A 21,892-nucleotide genomic window follows, 5' to 3' on the forward strand; every position below is an offset into this window, starting at 1 on the left:
ACTGGGGATTCAACACCGGCCTCTTGAAAGAAGTGGGGGAAAGACCGGGAGAGAGGGGGGTGACACGTGACACGTGGGTCCGCCGTTCAACTGCGTGATATTCATTTCATATATACAAGTCATCAATGGTGGCCACATAGATACAGTGTTATTTGCTAAACGCGGGTTTACCGCCGAAGAGAACTCATCCGAGATGGTTCCCGAGACGATCCTGGAAGGGCAGCTTGCAAATTGGCTCGGTCTAGATCGGAAATTGTTAGCGCAGCCTACTATTCCGTCGGGCGGAACAAACATACCAGCTTCAGAATCGAAACCAATCGAAATATCATCATTCTCGCTGGGGAAGTCGGGCATATCCAAGCAGATGAAATTAGATGTGGGATCATCGCCGGTTTTTGGTAGCGCAAACTTGGCATCACACAGCTTAATGCAAAACTTGCCCGAGCGGGTGAAGTTTTCGTATACATCGGTGCCTTTGAGTACAAAGTTCATGCACTTTCCATGGTGGAAGTCATTCAAGAATGCTATCAATTGTATCACCTTATCATGTTGAACCACTTGAATCCGGGCTCTAGTCGATTCCCATTTCTTCGTAATTGGTACCACCATGCGACGTCGTGATATCGTGAAGGAAGTAGCAATACTGGTTCCGTTAGTTTGGCGAGACCTGGCCAACAAAGAAGATCTATCATACCCATCATATAGCACATTGAAGCCCGTGACGGCGGCCTCAAACTTGTGAAGGTCTGCGAAAATCAGTAACTAGGTCGGACAAGCGCTACTTAGCAAGAAGGAATACCTTTGACAGTCGCAAAGTCAAACCGGCGGACCATTGGCTTGACCATCGCGATCTGCATGAAATCCGCCAAGCGGTCCGGCATCTCAGGAGCAGTGAGATTCTCGGCGATGGAGATGGTCAGATCATGTTGTCCAGGCCGGTACAGACTAAGGCCCGTACGGTTGTTGATGTCCAAACCCAACTTCAACTCGCCAGGACCTAACGTAATATTAGCAGTAGCTCGGCAGCACCTGATTATGCAACATACCAAGGTTGATACGATCCGTGACAGATCCCCATTCTGTCGCCACGAAAGCCCGTAAATGCTCTGAGAGAATAGTTGGGCCATATTGATGGTCAACAAAGGCGTGCTCCTGATCAATAACCGACACACTACCAGCAGGAAATTGCAAGTGGGATGTCTCAGGCTGACCGTTGAATCGATCAGCTGGCTGTTCGATGGAGTAAGCGCGGATAGGGATGTCAGGTGTCTTAATCTCCCCTTCTTTGGTTGTCATCCCGAGCAGTAGAGAATGGAGGGCACTACGCTCCTCGACGTCGTGAAACGTCATTAGCATAGACCGACTCCTGCCATCCTGTTTGACCTTGAGCATGAGTGCCGGCGCCCCATTCTCGCCTCTGAGAAGACCGAACACAATTGGTGCATTATGACCAAGAATGTGGCTTACGTTACTGAGCGTCTTGACCTTGGGGCTTGTCAGAACTGCAATCCGATAGCCTTGGTGTACTTCGCGGCTACCAGTGCCCTCGGTCACGGTCATGGAGCGCTCAAACAGCCGAACGCGGCAGCGCTCAATAGGTTCCGCAGGGAACGTCTTGCTTTTGCCAGGATCCATATATTGGAAAACCTTCAAAGTGGTTTCATAGATTGTAGTCTCGTCGGATTTCGGTTGCAAACTAGCTTCGGTTTGCTGTGTATATTGCACAATGTTCCACAGGTTTTTGAAATCATCCTCTTGGAACATCACGTCCAACTGGAACCCACGGGGAAGTTTCACTTGCATGAAGTTTGATCGCACGCGCCAATGCACATCGTTCCATGTAGGGCCTTTTTTCTTATCCGACTGAATCATGACATTGACCAATTCATTTTGACTGGTAATGGAGGCGAATACGTACCAGTCGGCCCGATCACGAATGATAGATAGTACGCACGGCAGGGGTTCGTCATGGTGCGTACCATCCTCACTGGAGCTCACCATAACCTTCACAAACATGCTTCCATAGCTGAAATATCGACTCGTATCACCTAGTGGCATAATTTGTGCCAGATTCGGCCCTTGCCCAGATTTGTCGACCAACATAGACCTCGTGGCAGTGCCAGAAAGGATGGCTGAGACATCAGGCGCAAAGGCAGGATATTTCAGCCACATCCTGGTGTCGGCCTGGATTCCTGCACCTCCGGTAGCATCGATTGAGGTAATAATATTGTTCCTTTTGATAGACATTGCCAAAGAACGCAAGTGATTTAAGATCGTTTGGTGCAAGCTCAGGAGGTCAGCCAAGCGTTTGTCGCCTGTTGTGCTTGTCACCGCTAGCAAGGCGTCGACGCTCATCGCGCCGTAATGAGTCAACTCGTTATGTTTAGGAATAATGTTTTCACATATCCACAACGCTTTACCAAGATCAACCACAGCCTGTTTCGCGGTTTCCGTGGCAGTAGACTGCTGCGGGCTGGAACCGGAGCTCGAAGGGCGAGATCGTGCGTACACCTCGAGCGTTTTCTTTCCGCGCATAAACCACCATACCGCAGCCCTCACCCATTCTGTGAGCGAATATTCCATCAAGGACTTCTTCCTCTCTGCATCATGTCGAATGAGGCTTTCGTGCTGCGCCACATACGTCTTGAGGTCCGTAAAAGCAGCTTCACCAAACTGGTTAGCGATAGATCGTAAGGACATCTTGGGCACTTGAGGGTTTCGTGGAGCGTCACGGTTGTCTCGACTGCTCGGGCGACCTGGGCTACCCAGGGCAGAATCCCTGGAAGGCGGCAGCGATTTTGGAGGCGAAGCGCTTATCGATACGCTGGCCGGTGTGAGACCAGAAGGTAACGTGGGCTCAATGGGCGGAGAAACTGGTCCTCGCGATGGTGGGCTGGCAGGATTTCGGAAAGGGTTAGCTTCTTGTTCGGCCTCGTCGTCTGAGATCGGAGGTGTTTCATATTCGGAGCTTGGACTATCGGGCACCGTTGGGGCTGCTGCGGCCACAGGGGCCGGCCCTTGCCCTTCCTTATTGTCATTGACCGGTGACGGAGGATCTTGGTAACGATGTTGCAGAGCACGACCTTCCTCAGCTTGCATCCTATCTCGGACTCGCTGTGCAAACGTACTGGATTCGGGCGACGCTCGGAATGACAGGCGAGATCCGGGCTGGCCCACGTTTAGTGTCATGAGAAAATCGGAATCCTGAGAACTCTGTAAAAATAACGGTTTGGTCGCAAGGGGGTTGATTTTGTCTTGCGTGTTCGTACGCTGATGCCGCGACGCAAGCCCGTCTCCCACCGAGGTATCAAGGTGAAGCTGAGGAAGTGTCGGCTGACGAGCATCCAGTATATCTCCCGGTTGACTTGAACCTTGACTGTTTTGACGATTGCGATTCTTGGATATCACCACCGTGGGCGTTTCCGATTCGTCACCACCCTCACCGATCACCTCGGGCGCCCTCTCAACGAACCTGACTCGCAGGCCTTTCCGAGCGGGATTTTTCGGGGGAGCCCTCGGAAAGCTCATAGATGGATAACTATCGGTAGCTGAAGCAGGTTTTGCAATGGGAGAGGCTTCTGAGACGTCTTGGGATGATGATGATTGCCACCGTTGTGAGACATCTAAACGTGGTGCTGGAAGCCCTCGCGAAGCCCCAGCAGTCGAGTGAGCTCCGTGAGATCCATATGATACCGTATTCGAACGAACGGGCGCCAGGAACGACTCGATTTGCTGGTCGGTCGCATCACCACCCCTGCCACCGCCATCAAACTTACTTAGTTTATCCTTCGAAAATAGCTTTTCTCTCCATCGAGGCTTCGTAGTCGGTTTCCGCTGGGGAGTGGCTTTGGGTTCACCCAGGAAGGCGAAAGGGTCATCTGTAGACATGTTCACTATTTCTGTCTCCGATAACTGGCTTGGTATTCTATAGAAGCATAGCAAGTTCGGTAAGATCAGACGATAAGGGTCTTTAGGCCTTGTCTGTACTTTCCCCCGCCAAATCTGACTTTGTAGTGCTTGTGCGCCGACAGGTGATCGACAGGGGGACTAAAACTAGTCCTAGAGTTGCGATTTGGTGTGGTCACGCAAGTACCGTTAAGATCTAGGGAGACTCGAAGGATTGCGACTCGGGCAAACAGCCAAGGATGACAAGGAGCGGCGGGGTACAAGAACGGCTGTACCCCAGGAGAACGTTATCCTGTCCGAGGAAAATGTTGTTTGAGAGTGATCGGGGAATCCAGGTGGAGCGGGGAGACGAGAGGTGATAATAAAACACTCAGGGTCGGACAGCTTCCAACGCAGAAATTCGTCACCAGGCGAATTGGTACTACCGGGGGCTAGGAGACAGGCGTGATTGCCTTCGTTGTTTAGTGGAGTAGGGGACCGGCGATCTGCCAAAACCAATCAATTAGAACGGCCATTCACAGACGGAGTTTGCGACCAAGCGGCCATTGGAGCTGTGCTCAGGGGGGGCATGGAAATTAGGCCATGGAGCTAGACAAACCTAAGGTCCAAGAAATTTAGATAAATCTGCTGAATTCCCGCGCCCCAATTGCGCACGAGGGGGGGGCGTATCTGGAGTGGAAGTGGAGGATGTGGGCTATTGAGTAAGTGACAGACGATAGATAAAAGTGTCAAGCTGAGCCAGCAGCTCTCTTTGTTCCTCGAACGGTTGCAGAAGACGAAGAAGAAGAAGAAGGAAAATCCCACTCCTCAGAAAGAATAATACTACTAGTAGTAAGTCAGAGAAGACAAAGAAAGAAAGAAAGAAAGCGAGAAGAGAGCCAGAGAGGAAAAGGCCGCGCGAGGGAGTATGAAAGTGGACATGGTACGACCTCCGTGCTATTAAACTGTCGCCGACCGAAAGGCGGGTAAACTTCCTGTAATAATGAATGGATGGACGGTAAACTTGGCCTTAGGTCGCTTCTCCGCAATACTAAGTCAGGGAACTCCCCAATCTCAAGGCTATCCAGCCATTCACATTCGACCGACTGTCCTACACTAGATTACATTCCGGACCATAATGGTTTAGCCTTATCATTCTCTACGCACAATGGTTCGTTGCTAGTGCATTATCGGCTTTCATAAAATGAGGATGTCTTACACACCTCCATAGTTTTAATAATATTAATACTACTTAGTACTAGTTGTAGCAGTAGTAGTAGTACAAGGAATAGAGTGAAGAAGGGTGGTTGTTTGCCAATTGTAAAATAATGATCACGTGCTACTTATGGAGGAGAAGATACCGTCATTCGATTACATACATACATACATACCAACCAGACCGCAAAGCAGCAGTATGTACGGAGTATGTACAAGCAAATAGATTGGACTTACTGTAGGTTCGCAGTAGTACGTACAGGGTACCCTAACCTTAGGTTAGGTAGGTATCCTTTACTTGCAACCCGACCCCATGATTCGCGTAATCTTAAGCACTCAGGATTCCTGCACCGCCTCTTTCTAAAACTGCCAGCTATTCATGTCTCAGTAGAAGATCCTCCCAACCTCCTCAACCACCTTACCCTTGGGATAATATGGTCAATCCAACTCAAGGTCATCAGTCAAAACATAAGCGGCAAGTGAAACCCCTACCTATGAAGTCGCGCAACTAGATTAAAATGGATCACGGGAACTTAACCTGGTCCCTACTACACAGGACAAGAGTAGTAGTTGACATCCCGTAATAGGACCTTCAGAGCTTGGTACCTACTACTAATGGAATCCCTGCCGCTTTATCAAGGGAACGCATTCACCATTTTACCGCCTCTGAACCAATCATGAAACAGTCCCACTCCCCTCCTGGACATTCACAAGCCCTCATCATGAAACAACACTAGTCCTGTCTGGGATGGGCCCCGCATTGCTCTAACCCACTTTAGGACAGAGTTGCTGATTGTCGAGTGGACCGATGACGACCCCAAAAAGCCGCCCTAACCTTGGACGAAGCGCCCATGCTAGGGGGGAAGAGATGGAAACTCTTGGTTTTGATTCCCACTTGATATCCTTAGGATTCAATACATAACGTATGTCCATACAATACAGATGAAAGACTGGGATATAGGAACTCAGATGAATTACCTCACTCTGAACAACCCAACCCTGTACGTACAGAAAGACATCTTAACCATGGATGCCTAGGGCCGAGGAGAAGATCGATTGGGGGGTCTCAGTGGGCACCGCAGACGATGTTGCAATTCAATGACGGTCCCGCCACGTTGATGTTCGCTTATTTTTATTTATTTTATTTTAAATTTTCAGATCCTTTCCTTCTTCCTTTTCCTCGATAGGAGGACAATCGTAAATAAACAAAAATTTCCCTCCTCAGGTCCACTGATGAGCATTGGGATTGACATGTTTTGAGCTGATTTATTCCCGCTGTTGGTACGTGAATGAGCCAAATAACGGCACATAAATTCTGATGAATTGACGCTGGGCACGTCCCTCTGTTTCCTGTCCTCCCTCTGGTCTTAATACTTAATACCCGAGCTATATTTCTGTAGTGATAATGTCTTACTGTCTGGATATTTCCACAGCGACAGCGCAAGCCACAAAAACGAAATTACACAAAACAGCTAGAAGCCTCTCTAGCCATGTCCTATACTGCTACACCTGAAACTCCATTCATAGACTACTAATTGGGCATGGAGTGAGACTTGAAACGCCAGGCATGTCTTTGATGGATGACAGCCAAAGCTTGGCAGGGACAATTTTTATTCACCCATTAGGGAACAGTTAAGCGGAACACAGTCCTCTCACATTCACAAATCTTGTAAACTAGCTGTATATCATGGGCAATTGGTCTTCTTGGGCACTCTTCTACGTACGGAGCTCTTCGGTCGGGCAAGCCCAACAAGAGAAAAAAAAAAAAATAGAAAAGAAGAAAAGAAGAAAAGAAGAAAAGAAGAAACCGAATGCGTAATTTGTAATTGATCCCTTACCGACGGCCACGTCCTTATGATCACATTAAGAAGACCCGCCGACGATACGCCCTAACAGGCATCATGTCCAGTGCCTGTTTTCCAAAGGAGCCGAATATCAAATGAGCCAAGATCGGTAGGTGTCTGTTCGTAACCTCGGCTTTCCTCTTCCATCCTTACCGGCGCATTCTGCGGGCTATAGCCACATAACTTTTGATTGACAGAACCACAAATCCGCTGTCATGTCATGGCATATCTTGACCTCTTCAGGTGGCGAAGTCGGGTTAGAGTTCATGCTTAACGGTGAGGACTGGTTTCGTGGAGGTTTAATGTCCTCTAGACAGTTGTCATCTTGGCTTTGATCGTATCGAAATTTTGACAGTTAATGTTCACCCCTTAGAGCAATTATATTGCATATCGTACATAAGCTTTGGATTGAGGAAAGAATATTTGACTGTGTGTACCTTCTCCTCCTCCTCTTTCTTATTTAATTTTAATTTTTATTTTACTTTATTTTATTTTATTTTATGTGTTATATGTACTAAAGCTATATAGTAATTCGCTCTAGACGCTACGTGAAGAAAAGGAAGAACGAATAGGAGTTGTCTGGTTCAGTTCCTTATACTAGGAAGTATACGTACATACGTACGTACTCACCTAAGTTATTAAAGAGCCAGCACATACTCCGTATCATGATTGCATATAAGAAGGTTTGCCCGTCTTGTTGCTTCCCCTGGTGTGGTCCACGGTGGGCGCTAACATGTTGGGAGCGCCAAATACATACGCAGTACTCCGTAGGCAACGACATTTTAACCCCCTTAATTAAGAAGAGGGATAAAAGAAAACCCCATGCAATGGATATGGGAGCACTCTGGAAAGAGCTTTGACTATAGGGACAGCGTTTGCGGTGGTTAGTGCTCTGTATGCAGCATCGCTCAATTGAAGTTTATATACAGTCCGATGCAAGGGGACACTATTTAGTACTGAGCCGATTTGATACCGTTGAACGGTTATCTAGTAGGTAAATAACGGTTAGTGTGTTTACACTGCTGATTGTCAATACTTAGATAATTAAACACCAATCAATCACTAAGTAGCAATTATCATGTTGACAACAAAAATCCACTATTTGTTTTCGGTGGTTTTAGCAGGGCTATAGTAGCGACGGTTGAATTTTTCTTAACATCGCACGTTGAATATGGCTCCTAAACTAGCACGTGCAATACGTCGAGAGATTCAGACGAGAGATGCAAACGCATTTACAGTACTCAGTACAAGACATACGGAGTAGAGTCTTTTGACATGCGGTTCGGGCGCTTAGCGAGCTTCTCGAATGATCTGAGAGTGTACAGCCTCTGTCACATTCGTGATGTCGGGGAAAGCCCGGTATACATGTCCGCACATGGAGAGAGAAATATATATCTGGTCCAATCTACTATCCGAGATGGTAGTACAGCGATGTTTTTGTTTTTGAAGAATACGATCGCTGGGAAAACTGATCTTATGCACTCTTCAGCTGCTTTCAAACCCACTCGCATGCGAACTTGTAGATGACGCATCGCAGGGAAAAAAACACGAGGAGCAACAACCAATAACCAGCTGGGTATCCGCATCATCAGCAAGGAGGATTTGCGGTCGATAAATAATTTTGATGCATGAATTCCTCCGACAGCGACCATAATCTCTCTTCTTGGGATTTCCACCGTGAGCACTAAGTCAACTAGTAAGTGGGTTCCATAAGAGGTATCCATACGAGGGTCCAGAACCAGCTAATTCTGGTTGGTCACCGTAGGCGGTGGGAGTTCGATCGTCTCTATCGATTGATTCTCAAACGCTGTGAAACCGGAGTTAGAATAGATATCGAACTACTTCTCTTCTTCCATTTCATAGGGAAAATCGGTTCACAATGGCCATATAACGTAATGGTTATAATACCAATAGCAATAACAATAGGACCAAGCGAAATCGAAATCCCACGGTGATAGGTAATAATAGTGACATGGCTGAGACACGAGTGGGCTGAAAAAGAGGCTTATACGACCGTTGGGTGGTGAAGATGAGTTGTGGTGGTGGTGGTTTGGTAGTGGGTGTGGGCTTTCGTTCAAGCTGGTTTTAGCGTTTCCAAGTTTAGCATCAAAAGCCACACCACCCAATCCATTGATTGGGCTTGAAGCAAAGGGAACAAACATAGCGCTGTCCCCGTCAACAGTTGGTTTCGGGTCTATTCGACGGAAGCTTTTTGGCCTTCACATTCCAATCAATTTCCATCCTTGTTTTTTTCCCTTTTACTTTTTTTTTTTCTGTGGCTCTAACCAGTAAATGCGCTCATTTGTGTGAGAAAAAGGAAAAAAAAAAGCCAAAAACAATAGAGGGATCCCTATCGGTCCTCCATACAGTCATTGCCGGGCTTCCCTTCACTGTTTACCTCCGCTTGCGCTTTTTGGACCTGGAAATCCCTTCCCCGCCGCCAATTTTCGGAGTTATGGTCCCTATCCCCTACATTTCCATTTCGGGGCATTGAGAGGAGTAGTTCACTCCTATTCTTATTTGGTCCTTCGATCGCGATACCTTATTTCGCCACCCTCCCTGCAAACCGATCCTCCCCCGGTCTGTTCCGTTCGCTCTGTTCACCTGGAAGTTCGCGGCTTTACCGAGCCGATTAGGCAGACGCTGATAGCTTCAGAAATCCTCGGATCTTGGTTGGACAACGTGGATTAAATCGTCTACGAGGGGGCTGACCTCCCCAAGGAGGTCATCCTACATATACCCGAAGATCGTGATGTGCGTAGACCAACTTGCGAGATGGCATGACCGACGCGCACCTGGGGTTTCCATACACAAACCGCCATCGTTTCAGTCACAAGATGAGTGGGATAGCTTGCGATCGTCGCGACGACATTGGATTCGGTCCGGTGGCGGGGGAACAGTGTGGATATTGATGCTACTGTTGGTGATACTGGTGTCTCCGGCCTATGCTGCTCTGGTGAACTTCGACAATTGCTTGCCTGCGCCCACCATCGCATCGAACCCCCAGAAACTCCAGTTTGTCCCGCTCGATGTGTCCGTGAAGTTCGACTTGACGAATTCGCTGCATAACTTAAACATCACGGTATACGGTAATGTTTCTGGGACCGCCGACCAGTCGTCATCCTATCCATCTCCCGATGATCCGCAGTGGACAAACCCGAACGCGACGGTGGGAAAGATCGTGGACCTGGATACGGCCAACAACAGATACAGTACCCTGATAACGACTGTTGATGTGGTTAGCTTCTCTCCATACAGTGGTCCAACTAGGTTCTGTGACTCAATCATCCAAGGAGGGTGCCCGCTGGGACCTGTCTTCTACTCTAATGCGTGAGTATTCAGGCTTTACCACTGTCCAAACGTTGTCGAACTAACTGAATGTTGTAAATATCACTAGGAGCGACCTGAGTTCTTTACGCTCTTTCTCGGTCCAACATGACATGCTCTCGTCGTACCGCTTTGCGACCCTGTCGTCAACTCTCTTAATCAAGTCTGGCGATGCAGCGGCCACTGAGCTAGGATGTATATCGGTTGATGTCACTCCAGATCTTGGATCGGCCCTGAAAAGTGCGCTAGCTTATGTCCCTCTTGTTATCCTAATCCTCGTAGGAGTCGCGACCGTAACCGCCGCAATATACAGTCCATGGGGCACAACGGACCCCTTTCACTGGACAAGCAATTATGGCCGCGATGAAGATGTCCTTCGCCTGGTGACGCCAGGGTTCGGGGACTGCCTACAATATATGCAATTCGCGGTACTTACAGGAGCATTGTCGCTGAACTACCCCGGCTATTATCAACCGGTGGTGAGTCAGGTTGCGTGGTCAACCCTCATGTTTAACCAGAGCTTTCTAAGCCCCGGGAATGAGCGGAATCCTGTAAAGGATGGTGTATACACCGTGAACGGTACCTACGGGCTGGACACCCTACAACAATATGTTGGAATGGAGTCGGCGCGGGATATCTGGCCGGGGATGATTATATGGTTGCTTGCGGTTGTTGTCGCGATCACGCTCATTATCCAGCTCGCCTTTGCATGTCGGTGGCTTCATCGTGAACTTGCCCATATTCCGGAGGAAGACCTACGTTCTAAGAACATGCCGTTCACCGTCGGCAACGTCATTCGAATCGTCTGTAATTATCTGTTCTTACCGCTCATTTCGCTCTCCTTTTTTCAACTGGTTATCGCTAGACAATCTCCAGCATACTCTGTGGCTCTAGCCGTCGTGGTCATTCTCATCATGATAGCTTTTGCAATCTGGGTCATCCGGTTGATCGCGAGCACTCGTCCCAAATCATACCTCTTCGACGATCTGCCGACGGTGTTGCTGTATGGTCCACTGTACAATACTTTCTGCGATGATGCGGCCGCCTTTACTGTGGTGTCTCTCTTCCTGTCGTTTGCCCGCGGCGTCGCGATCGGTGCGCTTCAACCTTCAGGGATTGCTCAAATAGTGCTCCTGGCGATTTGCGAAGTTGTTGCCATTTTGACGCTTGTTGCTTTCCGCCCGTTTCCTTCGCCGACATCCATGAACCTTTATCACGCCTGTTTCTCGATCGTGCGGTTTCTCACAATCCTCTTGAGCGTCGTTTTTGTTCCGTCCTTAGGCGTGTCCCAGGCTGCCCGCGGTTGGATAGGCTACGTTATTCTCTTCTTACACGCAGTCGTTCTAGTATTCGGGTTCTTTTTGAACGCCTTGCAGACATTGGTTGAAGTTATAGCTCGACTCGCCGGTGCTGGAGGCTACGAAGGTGGTGTTACCCGCGGTGGCCTCGTCAAGGTATGTACAATATTATCGATTCCTTCTTTTCCTAGCGTTGGTCTTCTCGTATGAGTGCTAGGCTGACAATGATCTAGGTATTCGGTATGCGGCAACTCTCACGGCGTATGCCAAGACGAAGTGTTGGAACTCGCCAAAGCATGGGCTCCGAGGCTGCGATGCTAGCACACACCGACGAGCGATTGTCTTCTCAGTTTGACGGATCACGGCCCAGAAGCCTTTCGGGCAGCTCGGCAATGCTTCTGAACCGGGCAGCCGCGAGTGAGGGCAGAACCAGCGCCTTCTACGAGTCGGGCAGTGCCCATGGAGGTACCCATAGTCGGGCCAATAGCAGTGGTCTATTTACACCCACCACGCCTGGTAGCAACCCTACTTTCCAGGGTGCAGGCTACCAGACAACTGGAAGTAATTCTCCGAAAAGCGGTCCCCTTTTGGCCATGCAAGCGCACGATCCGTACTACAGACCTCCCAGGCCTCGCAATAAGAGAGTGGATATGAGTGGAGGCGAGAAAGGTAGAACGGGCGGTCGGCAACGAACAGGCAGCGACGCCGATGATGATATAATCGAGGGCCCCGCGTCTGGGCGGGCCACCCCCGTGCCAGCCTACATTCCTGCGCCGAAAGACGATCTCGATCTAGACGACCCTCGACAATCCCGCAAAGATTACGCTGTTCGCGAGGTCGACTTCTACTACCGTGTCCGGGGTCCGCCGCTGTCGCAAAGCGGCACGCGTAAACTGAAGACTGGCCCTGCAGATCCCACCGGACCTGTATCTTCTGCCACCGGCTTCTTCCGCAACCTGTTCCGAGGAAAGACTAAGGAAAACGGTAAAGGATTCGAAGTTGTTCGCAGCGCAAGGGCACCCCCACCTGGTCTGCTTCCTGAAGGGGATGATGTCCACGAACCATATCGAGACGAGCCTGACGAACAGGCTACCACAGGGCACAGCCGTCGGGTCTCAGGAAGCGACCGATCGTATCCAGATACAGATAGTGATGACAACAACCGAACCCGTGAGGCGCTGATCAGCCTGCCTCAAGTTGAGTCCGGCGGCGCTATTGAGCTGCCCAGTCGCATCGGCTCCCAGCATAGCTCACCTTCAGGAGCCCCACAGGCTTCGCGACCTTCTCGGCGTGATTCTCGGTCGTTGGCTTTAGAGAATGACACTGCATCACACAAATCTCTTCCCGTTGTGACTAAAGCTGTTTCGCAAGAGGCCCATTACCCGGCTCCTCAGTTGCATCCTTCCTCATCCGGTACCGGCCGATTGCCATTTAGTGCTGCTAGTTCCCCTTCGCGGGATCGTAACTTCTCTATAGCCTCAACAACCGCGTCAACGTCCTCAAGCCGGCAGCACGGGAACGGTACCGAGCGGCCCTCGAGCATGGGATACGTTGCCCAGCATCGCACCCGGGACTATATCCACGAAGCTAGCCCGGATGAACCTTCTTTTACTGGAAGTGCTGCCGAGCTCGTTGATGAGCCGCATCATCCTGAAGGAAGTCATTAAGTCCTGTGCTCCAAGTGAAGCACTATCTTTAGTGCACCAAGTTGCACTTCTATCCTAATGATATATCCGTCGATGTGACAGCATGTATATTCTGCGCTGTTCTATTTGTATTTGATATCTAGGTGACGAATTTCCTTTTACTATTCTTCGTTTTGTGCTACCGGAAAAGAGCTGTGCCTGGCGTTCTGATATACGTTTGGATCTCCGTTACATATACACCACGGCCTGCAAAATACCTGCCCGTCCTACCATGTTTTCTCTACCTTTTTTTTTTTTTTTTTTACTTTTTCTGCCCTATTTCCTCTATGCTTAATTCGAGGGCATTCCATTGTGCCTGCAAGAACAGCTAATCGTGATCGGGAAAAGCCTTCTGATTCAGAAGCTCTTCGTCTTGTATATTGTGGAGCGTTCAATTCATGTATGAAGTTTTCGAGAATAGTTTCTTTTAACTACCGTGAAATTAGGGTTGGCCAGCTCGACTGGCATAATGGGATGGTCCTTTTCTAGCTATATAGCCCAAAAATCACGAGGTTGGAATCAAATTCGTTATTATGGGTATCCATCCAGAAGCAAGAGTGTGGATCAGTATCTGTTATGATAAGCCGAAGTGGCAAACGCTATTGGTATCAAAGTTTCGTAGACCCTGACAATTGGAAGATTTCCTCATTACCTCAGCAAGGGGGAAAAGGCATCTGACCCTCGAGGTTAAAAATTTTGCAGAATATAAAGGTTTCTCACCGGGACTGCACCATGATTTAAAATTTATTCGGAGGTCACACGGTGCTGCAGTCTCGTGGATGTTTGGTGCCTTAAATTTTTGGACCGCTATCTCTTCAGTTGCCCCGCGGCGAAGAATAATAGGAAAGGCGGTTAATCGTAAGGCACACTTGCCTGACAACTACTTACTAACCTTGACTCTCTCACCCTCTTTTCTTTCTGCGTTTTTACCTCTCTTTCGCCTTCACTTCGTATTTTATTCAAGCGTGACTTCAGTGTGCAATTCTCGTTCCTCCTCCTTAATTTCCCCCTTTAGCGTTCTGTATTTGTGGTGTCACGAGACACCCACTCCTCGAGTCACTTCTACTTATTTGCCATCAACACCGAATCTTGGGAAACTCCCTCTCCGCCCTGAACCGTACTTGATAAGTCCTTGATTACTGGCTCGGTCACCCCTTGTCGTCCCTGCCTTCTATTCCATTGAACGAAACCAATCGTCGTGGGGCTGATACCAGAGCTTGCTTTTCCAACCCGAAACCAATCTCTAAGTGTTCGTGTCCGTCTTCGTTACTTCTGACTTCGTGTTCTTCGCCCTGGAATCGTCGCGCCACTCAGTCCATGACGGCCCGTCATCTAAACGGCGGAGGTTGATTTCTCCAGCGATAGGAAAACAGCCAACGTTGAATTCGTTATCCACTCGACACCCTTGGTTGATGTCGTCATCGTCGTCGAGTTCTGTCCCGACTTCTGCACCAGTAGGTGCTTCTACCGCATATTCCGCCCTGGGGCATCCCGCGGGGTTCAGACCCCATGCGACCTCCGATACCGCCATGACAAGCGAGGCTGGTCCTAGACGCTCTGGGAGAAGGCGCTCCACTGTAACTGGCCCGGATCGAAAAAGAAGATTAGTCAATGCGGACGGGGATGTCTGGTCGAGACAGTCAGTATCTGGCAGTGCGACTGAATCGGGAGGGCGGATAACAGCACAGATGGATAGCAGGTCTATTCCCAGTGCGGCGTCTTCGATGCGACACGGAAGCTCTGCGCCTGGTGCATCCTACTCCACGCCTATTGACTTGTCATCGTCGCCCCCAGGCCAGCGTCAGCGGTCAAATGACCGCCGAACCTCCTGGTCACGAGCGGGAAATGATTATCTAGAGTATATACGGCCGCGGTGGCAGCCCGACTCGGAGGTGACGAGTTGTCCGATCTGTCGAACACCGTTCAGTTTCTGGTACAGGAAACATCACTGTCGCAAATGTGGACGGGTGGTGTGCGCGTCATGTTCACCTCACCGGATCACAATTCCGAGACAATTTATTGTCCATCCGCCTGACACCAACCGTTCCCGTGCATCCACGCTGATCCCACCACGTGTAGCGCCGCTCATTGATCTAGAAGGCGACGACTCGTCTCAATCACCCACCGCCCTTAACCCAGCTCTTGGGGGTGGCGAGGAGGTGCGCTTATGCAACCCTTGCGTTCCAGACCCGAACCCAGAACCACCGCGTGGATATACAACCATCCGGGCTCCAGGCGAGCCCCAGTCAGGTACAGATTATATACGGGGTGGTTTTAATGCATCAACCAACCAATCCCGTCATCGCTCCTACCATTCCCTCTCATCACCGGCCCGCCATCCGCCGTACGCCTCGATCGTAAGTTTCTTAACCTTTTATGTGTCGGTAAATGTTTCCGTGACTGACTGAAGATAATCATTTGTAGCCCGACAATTTCTCTACTCGCTCAGCCCGCAGGACAGTGGGGTCGAGTGACTATCATCTCTACGGCGGTTTCGGGGGGTCCTTAGGCTCGCGATTCCAAGAAAGGCCAATGGAGTACGGTTCTTTATCAGCAGCTCGATTTGCCCCGTCGACGATAACATCGGGACGGCCTCTTCCTCTGGCGCCAGGCAGCGCGATGCTGTCGGCTGGACCGTCGTTCGCTACATCTGCCGATCAGGAGATACGTTTACCTATCTCCGCTCCCCGTCGCCGTGTGGACGAGCGAGACCTTTGCCCTATTTGTGATCATGTTCTTCCGCCTCTGGATATGAACAGAAACGAGGATGCTCGGGAGGCACATATCAGGCAGTGCATCGAAAGTCATGGCTCCCGAGCGCGCTCGTCCTCCCACAGTAGCAGTCCCGTTGCGCAGTCTTCCACCCCTGTGCGAATGCTCGCCTTTACGGCTACCGAGAAGGATTGTCTCGGGCATGATGGCAGTGCGCAGGAATGCACTATTTGCATGGAAGAGTATGAGGTTGGCCAGCCGTTGGTCCGACTAGAATGTCTCTGCAAGTTCCACAAAAGGTGCATTGTCGAATGGTTCGAACGAAAGAAGGAGTGCCCGGTACATAAAGTGTCCTGAGCGATTTGTATATGTTTTGCTTTCTTGGATTTCTCACTCTCTAGCTGGTTCGTATCTCTTTATTTCTATACTTTTGTGGGCCCTTCTCTTCTCATCAGCTTGGGTTGGCAATATGGCGTTGGTTATGGGTTTATGGCGCAAGTTCCATGCTGGATATCTCTTTCGCAACCGTTCGAGCGGGCGTTCATTTCTATCTCCCTTGTTCCCTTGCTGGCTTGTTGGAAATATGCAGGTGGCGTTCTACTCTCTACCATGATATGTGTGTTCACTTTCGAATTGCCATCTCAGATATATATCTCTATATCCTACCAGCGGTATCGGTACATCCTTGGCGCAGTCCGCAGTCGACCCTAGGTAGATTTACACATTTCAAAAAATGGAATCTACATACATTTTAGATGACGTCCTACAACTTGAATGCCACCGTAATCTATAGGTGAAAACAGGATGTAGGGTTAAGCCTCCAATGATCTGGCAGGATCTGTATTAAAGCGGTATAGTGCGGGAGCAGCCCAAAAACAGGCTAGTGGGAACTGATCAGCCGCTGTCGGTCATCGGTCGCCGATTCTGCCGACTGCACGCCAGCAGCTCCATCAACAGACATACATTGTTCCACAGTCTAACTGCTCTCAGGTAAGTCATATTACGGTCTGTTCCGTTTGATTTACCTTGGCCACTCCATATCCTCTTGCGTCGCCTGCTGCATTTGAGAATAGTCCCCATCCCCAACTTCATCATCATGTTGCCGCGGTCGAGAGGCCGACGTGCTGACGGTGACATATCCACTCCAGTCCCCGCAACTGATGGAGATCGATCCGCGCCTGCGTCCGGGCAGCGATAGTAGCCCTCCAGAGGGAGTCGGAACGAACCATGCTTACCTTCCGTCACCTGCCACTCGACAAGCCGATCCCGCTCCTCTTTCCTCCCATCCGACGAATGACTACCCCGACCCTCCGTCCCAGATCTCACCGAATGAACAGCTGCATTCTGGGGCCTCGACCTCTAGCGGTCCCGGCTACTACGGCAGCTCAACCACACAACCTCAGTCCAGTCACGCTCTATACCAAGCGAGCCCTGGGAGCATCATTGGTAGTACACATAGGCTCGAATCGATCGATCCCAACGATCCTTATGCCGAGCTGAAACGACCACGCGCATGCGAATCATGTCGGCAGTTGAAAGTCCGGTGCGAACCTGACATGAGCAACCCGAACGCTTCCTGTAAACGGTGTGCCAAGGCTGGAAGATCCTGTGTCGTTACGGTCCCGACCCGTCGGCGCCAAAAGAAGACGGATAGTCGCGTCGCAGAATTAGAGCGGAAGATTGACGCGCTGACGGCAAGCTTACAGGCCTCTCAGGGTAATGGGCCAACGCTACAAACAGCGTACCCAGGTCCGCCGCGTGAGGAGCATACTGGAAGACGATGGCTGGGGCCAACTCATACCGCATCGACTGGTTCTCTGCCGGTGGGGGAGCCCACCGGCCTGGCGGGGAATAAACGGCGACATAGCGGGGAGATCAAGGACTCAAGGGACAGTGGTCTGGTGGAACCCTCATTCTATCGTGCTCCAAGCCCTGCTACAGAGCAGATCTTAGATAATACGTCTAGGCAATGGCATGCTCGTCCAAGCTCCGGCTCAGATACCACAGCTCCGAAACCGAACGCAGCAAATGAGCCCCTCGATGTGATTGACCGAGGCCTTGTGAGTGCGGACTTAGCATCGGAAGCGTTCAACAGATATGTGAAGCATATGGCGCCCCATATCCCGATGGTAGTCTTCCCTCCTGGAACCACGATAGCAGACATCCGGAAGACCAAGCCGGTGTTACTCCATGCCATCATCGCTACAGCCGTGGGGCCTATTCAGCCTGAATTGCAGATTTCACTTATTGAAGACTTCTACAGGGTCATTGCGGAACGCGTCGTGGTGAAAGGTGAAAAGTCACTGGATTTAATTCAGGGACTTCTCGTGACCTGCAACTGGTACATCCCGCCGGACCATTTTGAAGAGCTGAAGTTTTACCAGTTGACTCATATGGCTGTGTCGCTAGCGATGGATATCGGGATGTACCGTAGGCCGATGCCAAAGAGTCGTCCATGGACCTTGGTCAAAGACCTTATATTGAAAAAGTCGCCGTCTCAGGACCCTGATTCGGCGGAGGCTAGACGGGCGTGGTTGGGTTGTTATTTTCTAGCTGTGCAGTAAGCATTCCCTTTCGAGACTGGCTGTGAGAAACGGTCTCTGACATCTGTAGGGTTGCCGCCTCGTTGCGACGCACCCTTCTAGTACGCTGGACTCCGTATATGGATGAGTGTGTAGAAATATTGGAGAAGTCATCGGATGCATTGCCTTCGGATAAAGTGATGATACAATGGGCCAAACTAGTACATATAATCGAGGATATCCATCAGCAGTTCTGCCCTGACGATACTGGGTCCATTGTTGCTTTCTCAGAGCCCAAGGTTCAGTACACCCTCAAAGTGTTCGAAAAACAGCTAGAGCAACTCCGGAAGGAGCGAGGACCGAGCGACTTTCGTAAGTTCGCACGCCATCCTGTCCCTGTATCTTTTACTGATGAGCTGCCAGCCGTATTTACGCAAGCTGAATATATTGTCAACCTCTATCTTCACGAGGGTGCCATGCATGTGGATTACAGCGAGGATCAGAAATCGCCAGGCGACGACCATTCCAGCCCGACGAGCGCCGCTCATATGAATGCTTTGAGCACCTGTCTTACTTCAATTCACCAAGCCATAGATACCATCTGCTCCGTTGACATCAAGGATCTCATCTCTCTGCCTGTTTTTGCCCTGGCCCGGACGTCATTTACGGTTGTTGCATTGATCAAGCTTTATTCCATTGTATCTTCACCGGAAACACGTATTGGCCAGGTGATCGATGTCGCTAGTTTGAAGACCGAATACTACCTCGACCGCGTGATCGAGCACTACACCAGGGCCGGCGAGCAGGCTGGGGGCCGGACCCCGGCCAAGTTCTCGGTGGTGTTGAGCATGCTTCGAGGGTGGTTTCTGAAACGCAAGGACCATGGACTTGCTTTGAGAGACGCTTTTGGTGGCGGACTGCGCCCAATGAACTGTGGCAATGACAATATCCCTTGTCAATCAGCCGCAGAGAAATACCAAAGGGTGAGTTGGTCCCCATATCTCTCGTTCGATATATTCGCTATGCCTGCCCGAAGTTCCCCGTAACATGGCTGATGACCCCAGAAGAACACGGGCACGACTCCTCTACACCTGTTGAGCGAAGTCGCCATGGGCGAGCCGCAAAACCGTCCTAGCTCAGGCCAGGGTCCATGCCCTCCATCGACCGCCAACTACACCCCCCCGGCCTCAGGGCCGGCCAGCCAAACTCCCTCGTCAGACCTTGTATCGCAACCGCAACCCTCTCTAGGCCCAAGTCCTTCCCCGGCCGCAGGTGGCACGTCCGATTCAAACCCCTGGGCCCAGTACCCGGCTCCCACGCGGCAATTCTATCCCCCCTTGACGTCAACCTACCAGGATATCCCAACCTCGGGATACCCCGATCCCTCGGTAAATAGCAATATGGTGATGCCGTGGCCGGTGCAAGGTTTCTTCGTGCCGGAGTTGGGAATGCAGGTGGGGTTTGAGCCGGAGAACCTGTATGCGCTGGAGAATATGTTGGGAGACGGGTTCTTCAACCTGCCATTGCCGACCGAGGGGAGCGGATATTATTAGTGTGGATACACTCGTATCAACCCTCTGCGGCGTGTCAGTCTACGCCCTCGTTTATATATACCCTTTGCGATTCAGACGCGGGATGGCGGAAGGTGGTACTACACACCTCCCGTGCCTTCCGTGTCTTTTACGGCATGTGGAGATTGTTGATTTGTACAGATATCTCCATTTCCCTCACGGTGAAATGTACTTCCTGCTCTGTACATACATACATATTGCTTTGATATGATACCCTCTTCTCCTGTCAACCATGTATAACCAGAAAATATAAAACGCAAATTAGGACATACATCTAACAGGATGAACTAAACGATCAAACAAACAAACAAAACAACCCAAACAATGGAAAACTCCAACCAAAATAAGTTTTGTCCCAGATTACCCCAAAGGATCGTAAAACCAAATAGGAAATTAAACTTAGCCCAAAAATAAAGTTAAATAGAATAAAACTAACAAGAAAAAGAAACAAGAAACTAAGATAAGAAAGTTAAAAAAAAAGAAAATCTCGCCCCAAACTCAAACCCAAAACACACGTAACCAAAAACCTTATCCTATTTTCCCACCAACCAATAACAACCCCAAATCAAACTCCTTACCAAACTTTAGTAAGCGGGATTCAAGAACTGGAAAATCACAGGAGAATTGAGCAAAAGGAAGAGTGAAAAAAAAAAAAAAGAGAATGAGAAAGAGACAGGAGGGGGGAAGGCAGAATTGGAAGTAGAATTGTAGTAACCAGGGCTTTCCTCTTTTTTTTTTTTCATTTTTTCCTTTTTCGGAGTTAGTTTCTGCTTTTTTGTTTTTAATTACCCGTGTGTCGTTGCGTGGGGACCTGACCCTGAATTTTCACCATAGTTTGATTATCTTAGTATTGACTTGGCTTTGGTCTAAGGTACCATAAGCCGGTCATTACCCAGGTTTCTGCATTTCCGTAGAGGAGTTCACTTTCTAGATTGGGATGTTTGATCAGCTGGGGACTTACCCGTACTGGTGGTATCTCTGAGAGGGGAGAGGAGACGGCGTGGGGGTTATCGAATGTTTACGAGGTGGTTGTGGTAGTGATACCCCACTTGAACGTGGCTGTACTATTTCCTATTGGTATAGGGTTCCTCTTTTTTTTTTTTTTTTTTTTTTTTGGATCCATATAGTTTACGGTGAGATGATGTAGGGCAAAGTACGGAGTTCAATGGAGTTCATCTTACTCTATAGTTCCGTATACCCGCAACTTATAATAAAATGTATTATAGGAATGTCAAAACGTCCACTATGAAACGATCCGAGCGTCAGATTAATGGGAAACAAAAGAGAGGTAGTAAGTAAAATAAGTTCATGTTATAAGGTTTAAGGTATCTCGGCACCGGCAGTGAAAGTATATTTATCGTTCCGGTGGTCGCGGATCTAGATCCGATGCAAGCTGGGATCCTTTCGGAACTTCACAACTACATACCGGGGCTCCGTATTGAAGTTAGTGTGGCACATACGCCGAATGTACGGAGTGGCTTCGGTATGGTTGTGTGGAGGTGGGCGTCTTGCTCTTTGGTTAGGGTACAATTTACAGGCTCCTCTCCTTCTTGTGTTTTTCTCCCATTGGATCCCGGCGATTAGGGCTCGCTTCGCCCATGTATGTGCCCTCGCAATCAGTTACCGAGAAAGGAGTGACAAGGGAGGAGAGGGTACACCATGTATACCAGGAGTCAGTCATTATAACTGAATATGACGTGTTGCCGATCCTGTCTTGGATGTTTACATGATGCTTCGTAATGTTATCGTTTGGTCTCTGCCGGCTAATTCGACAGCTACATGGATATGTGCCGAAGATGACGTCCACTCTAAGAAGTATGCGGTTAGTAAAAA

General features: G+C 49.6%; 4 protein-coding genes across 4 annotated transcripts; 2 read left to right on the forward strand and 2 right to left on the reverse strand.

Moving 5' to 3' along the window:
- Positions 1-53: 53 nt before the first annotated feature.
- Positions 54-4,187, reverse strand: BDV27DRAFT_109339 (uncharacterized protein). Its single transcript, XM_032064484.1, has 5 exons — positions 1,047-4,187; positions 800-997; positions 695-746; positions 297-643; positions 54-241 (listed from the first exon to the last, which is right to left on the reverse strand). Exons 1-5 carry the CDS (start codon positions 3,886-3,888, stop codon positions 168-170), a joined length of 3,513 nt encoding a protein of 1,170 aa, XP_031932931.1. The 5' UTR covers positions 3,889-4,187; the 3' UTR covers positions 54-167.
- A 3,852-nt stretch (positions 4,188-8,039) lies between these two features.
- Positions 8,040-9,157, reverse strand: BDV27DRAFT_120271 (uncharacterized protein). Its single transcript, XM_032065065.1, has 2 exons — positions 9,105-9,157; positions 8,040-9,023 (listed from the first exon to the last, which is right to left on the reverse strand). The coding sequence occupies exon 2, from the start codon at positions 8,666-8,668 to the stop codon at positions 8,276-8,278; it is 393 nt and encodes a 130-aa protein (XP_031932932.1). The 5' UTR covers positions 8,669-9,023; positions 9,105-9,157; the 3' UTR covers positions 8,040-8,275.
- Positions 9,158-9,223: 66 nt separating this feature from the next.
- On the forward strand, positions 9,224-13,500 carry BDV27DRAFT_109362 (uncharacterized protein). The gene is made up of 3 exons (XM_032064485.1): positions 9,224-10,274; positions 10,342-11,725; positions 11,803-13,500. Exons 1-3 carry the CDS (start codon positions 9,697-9,699, stop codon positions 13,234-13,236), a joined length of 3,396 nt encoding a protein of 1,131 aa, XP_031932933.1. The 5' UTR covers positions 9,224-9,696; the 3' UTR covers positions 13,237-13,500.
- A 1,166-nt stretch (positions 13,501-14,666) lies between these two features.
- On the forward strand, positions 14,667-20,041 carry BDV27DRAFT_140948 (putative C6 transcription factor (War1); the record flags this gene model as incomplete). The annotated part of the gene is made up of 6 exons (XM_032069755.1): positions 14,667-15,611; positions 15,679-16,305; positions 17,115-18,526; positions 18,580-18,860; positions 18,912-19,471; positions 19,556-20,041. The coding sequence occupies 6 exons, from the start codon at positions 14,667-14,669 to the stop codon at positions 20,039-20,041; spliced, it is 4,311 nt and encodes a 1,436-aa protein (XP_031932934.1).
- Between the last annotated feature and the right edge of the window lie 1,851 nt (positions 20,042-21,892).

Source organism: Aspergillus caelatus, assembly GCF_009193585.1.
Source record: "Aspergillus caelatus strain CBS 763.97 unplaced genomic scaffold BDV27scaffold_8, whole genome shotgun sequence".
Classification (NCBI taxonomy): domain Eukaryota; kingdom Fungi; phylum Ascomycota; class Eurotiomycetes; order Eurotiales; family Aspergillaceae; genus Aspergillus; species Aspergillus caelatus.

Bases quoted from the DNA above. Each gene is read 5' to 3' on its own strand.
- BDV27DRAFT_120271 (XM_032065065.1), bottom strand. From the start codon at position 8,668: ATGGATACCTCTTATGGAACCCACTTACTAGTTGACTTAGTGCTCACG.
- BDV27DRAFT_109362 (XM_032064485.1), top strand. From the start codon at position 9,697: ATGTGCGTAGACCAACTTGCGAGATGGCATGACCGACGCGCACCTGGG. The intron at 10,275-10,341 runs GTGAGTATTCAG...AAATATCACTAG, and splicing joins CCTGTCTTCTACTCTAATGC to GAGCGACCTGAGTTCTTTAC. The intron at 11,726-11,802 runs GTATGTACAATA...ACAATGATCTAG, and splicing joins CCCGCGGTGGCCTCGTCAAG to GTATTCGGTATGCGGCAACT.
- BDV27DRAFT_109339 (XM_032064484.1), bottom strand. From the start codon at position 3,888: ATGTCTACAGATGACCCTTTCGCCTTCCTGGGTGAACCCAAAGCCACT. The intron at 644-694 runs GTATGATAGATC...TAACGGAACCAG, and splicing joins TTCAATGTGCTATATGATGG to TATTGCTACTTCCTTCACGA. The intron at 242-296 runs GTATGTTTGTTC...TTTCCGATCTAG, and splicing joins TGGTTTCGATTCTGAAGCTG to ACCGAGCCAATTTGCAAGCT.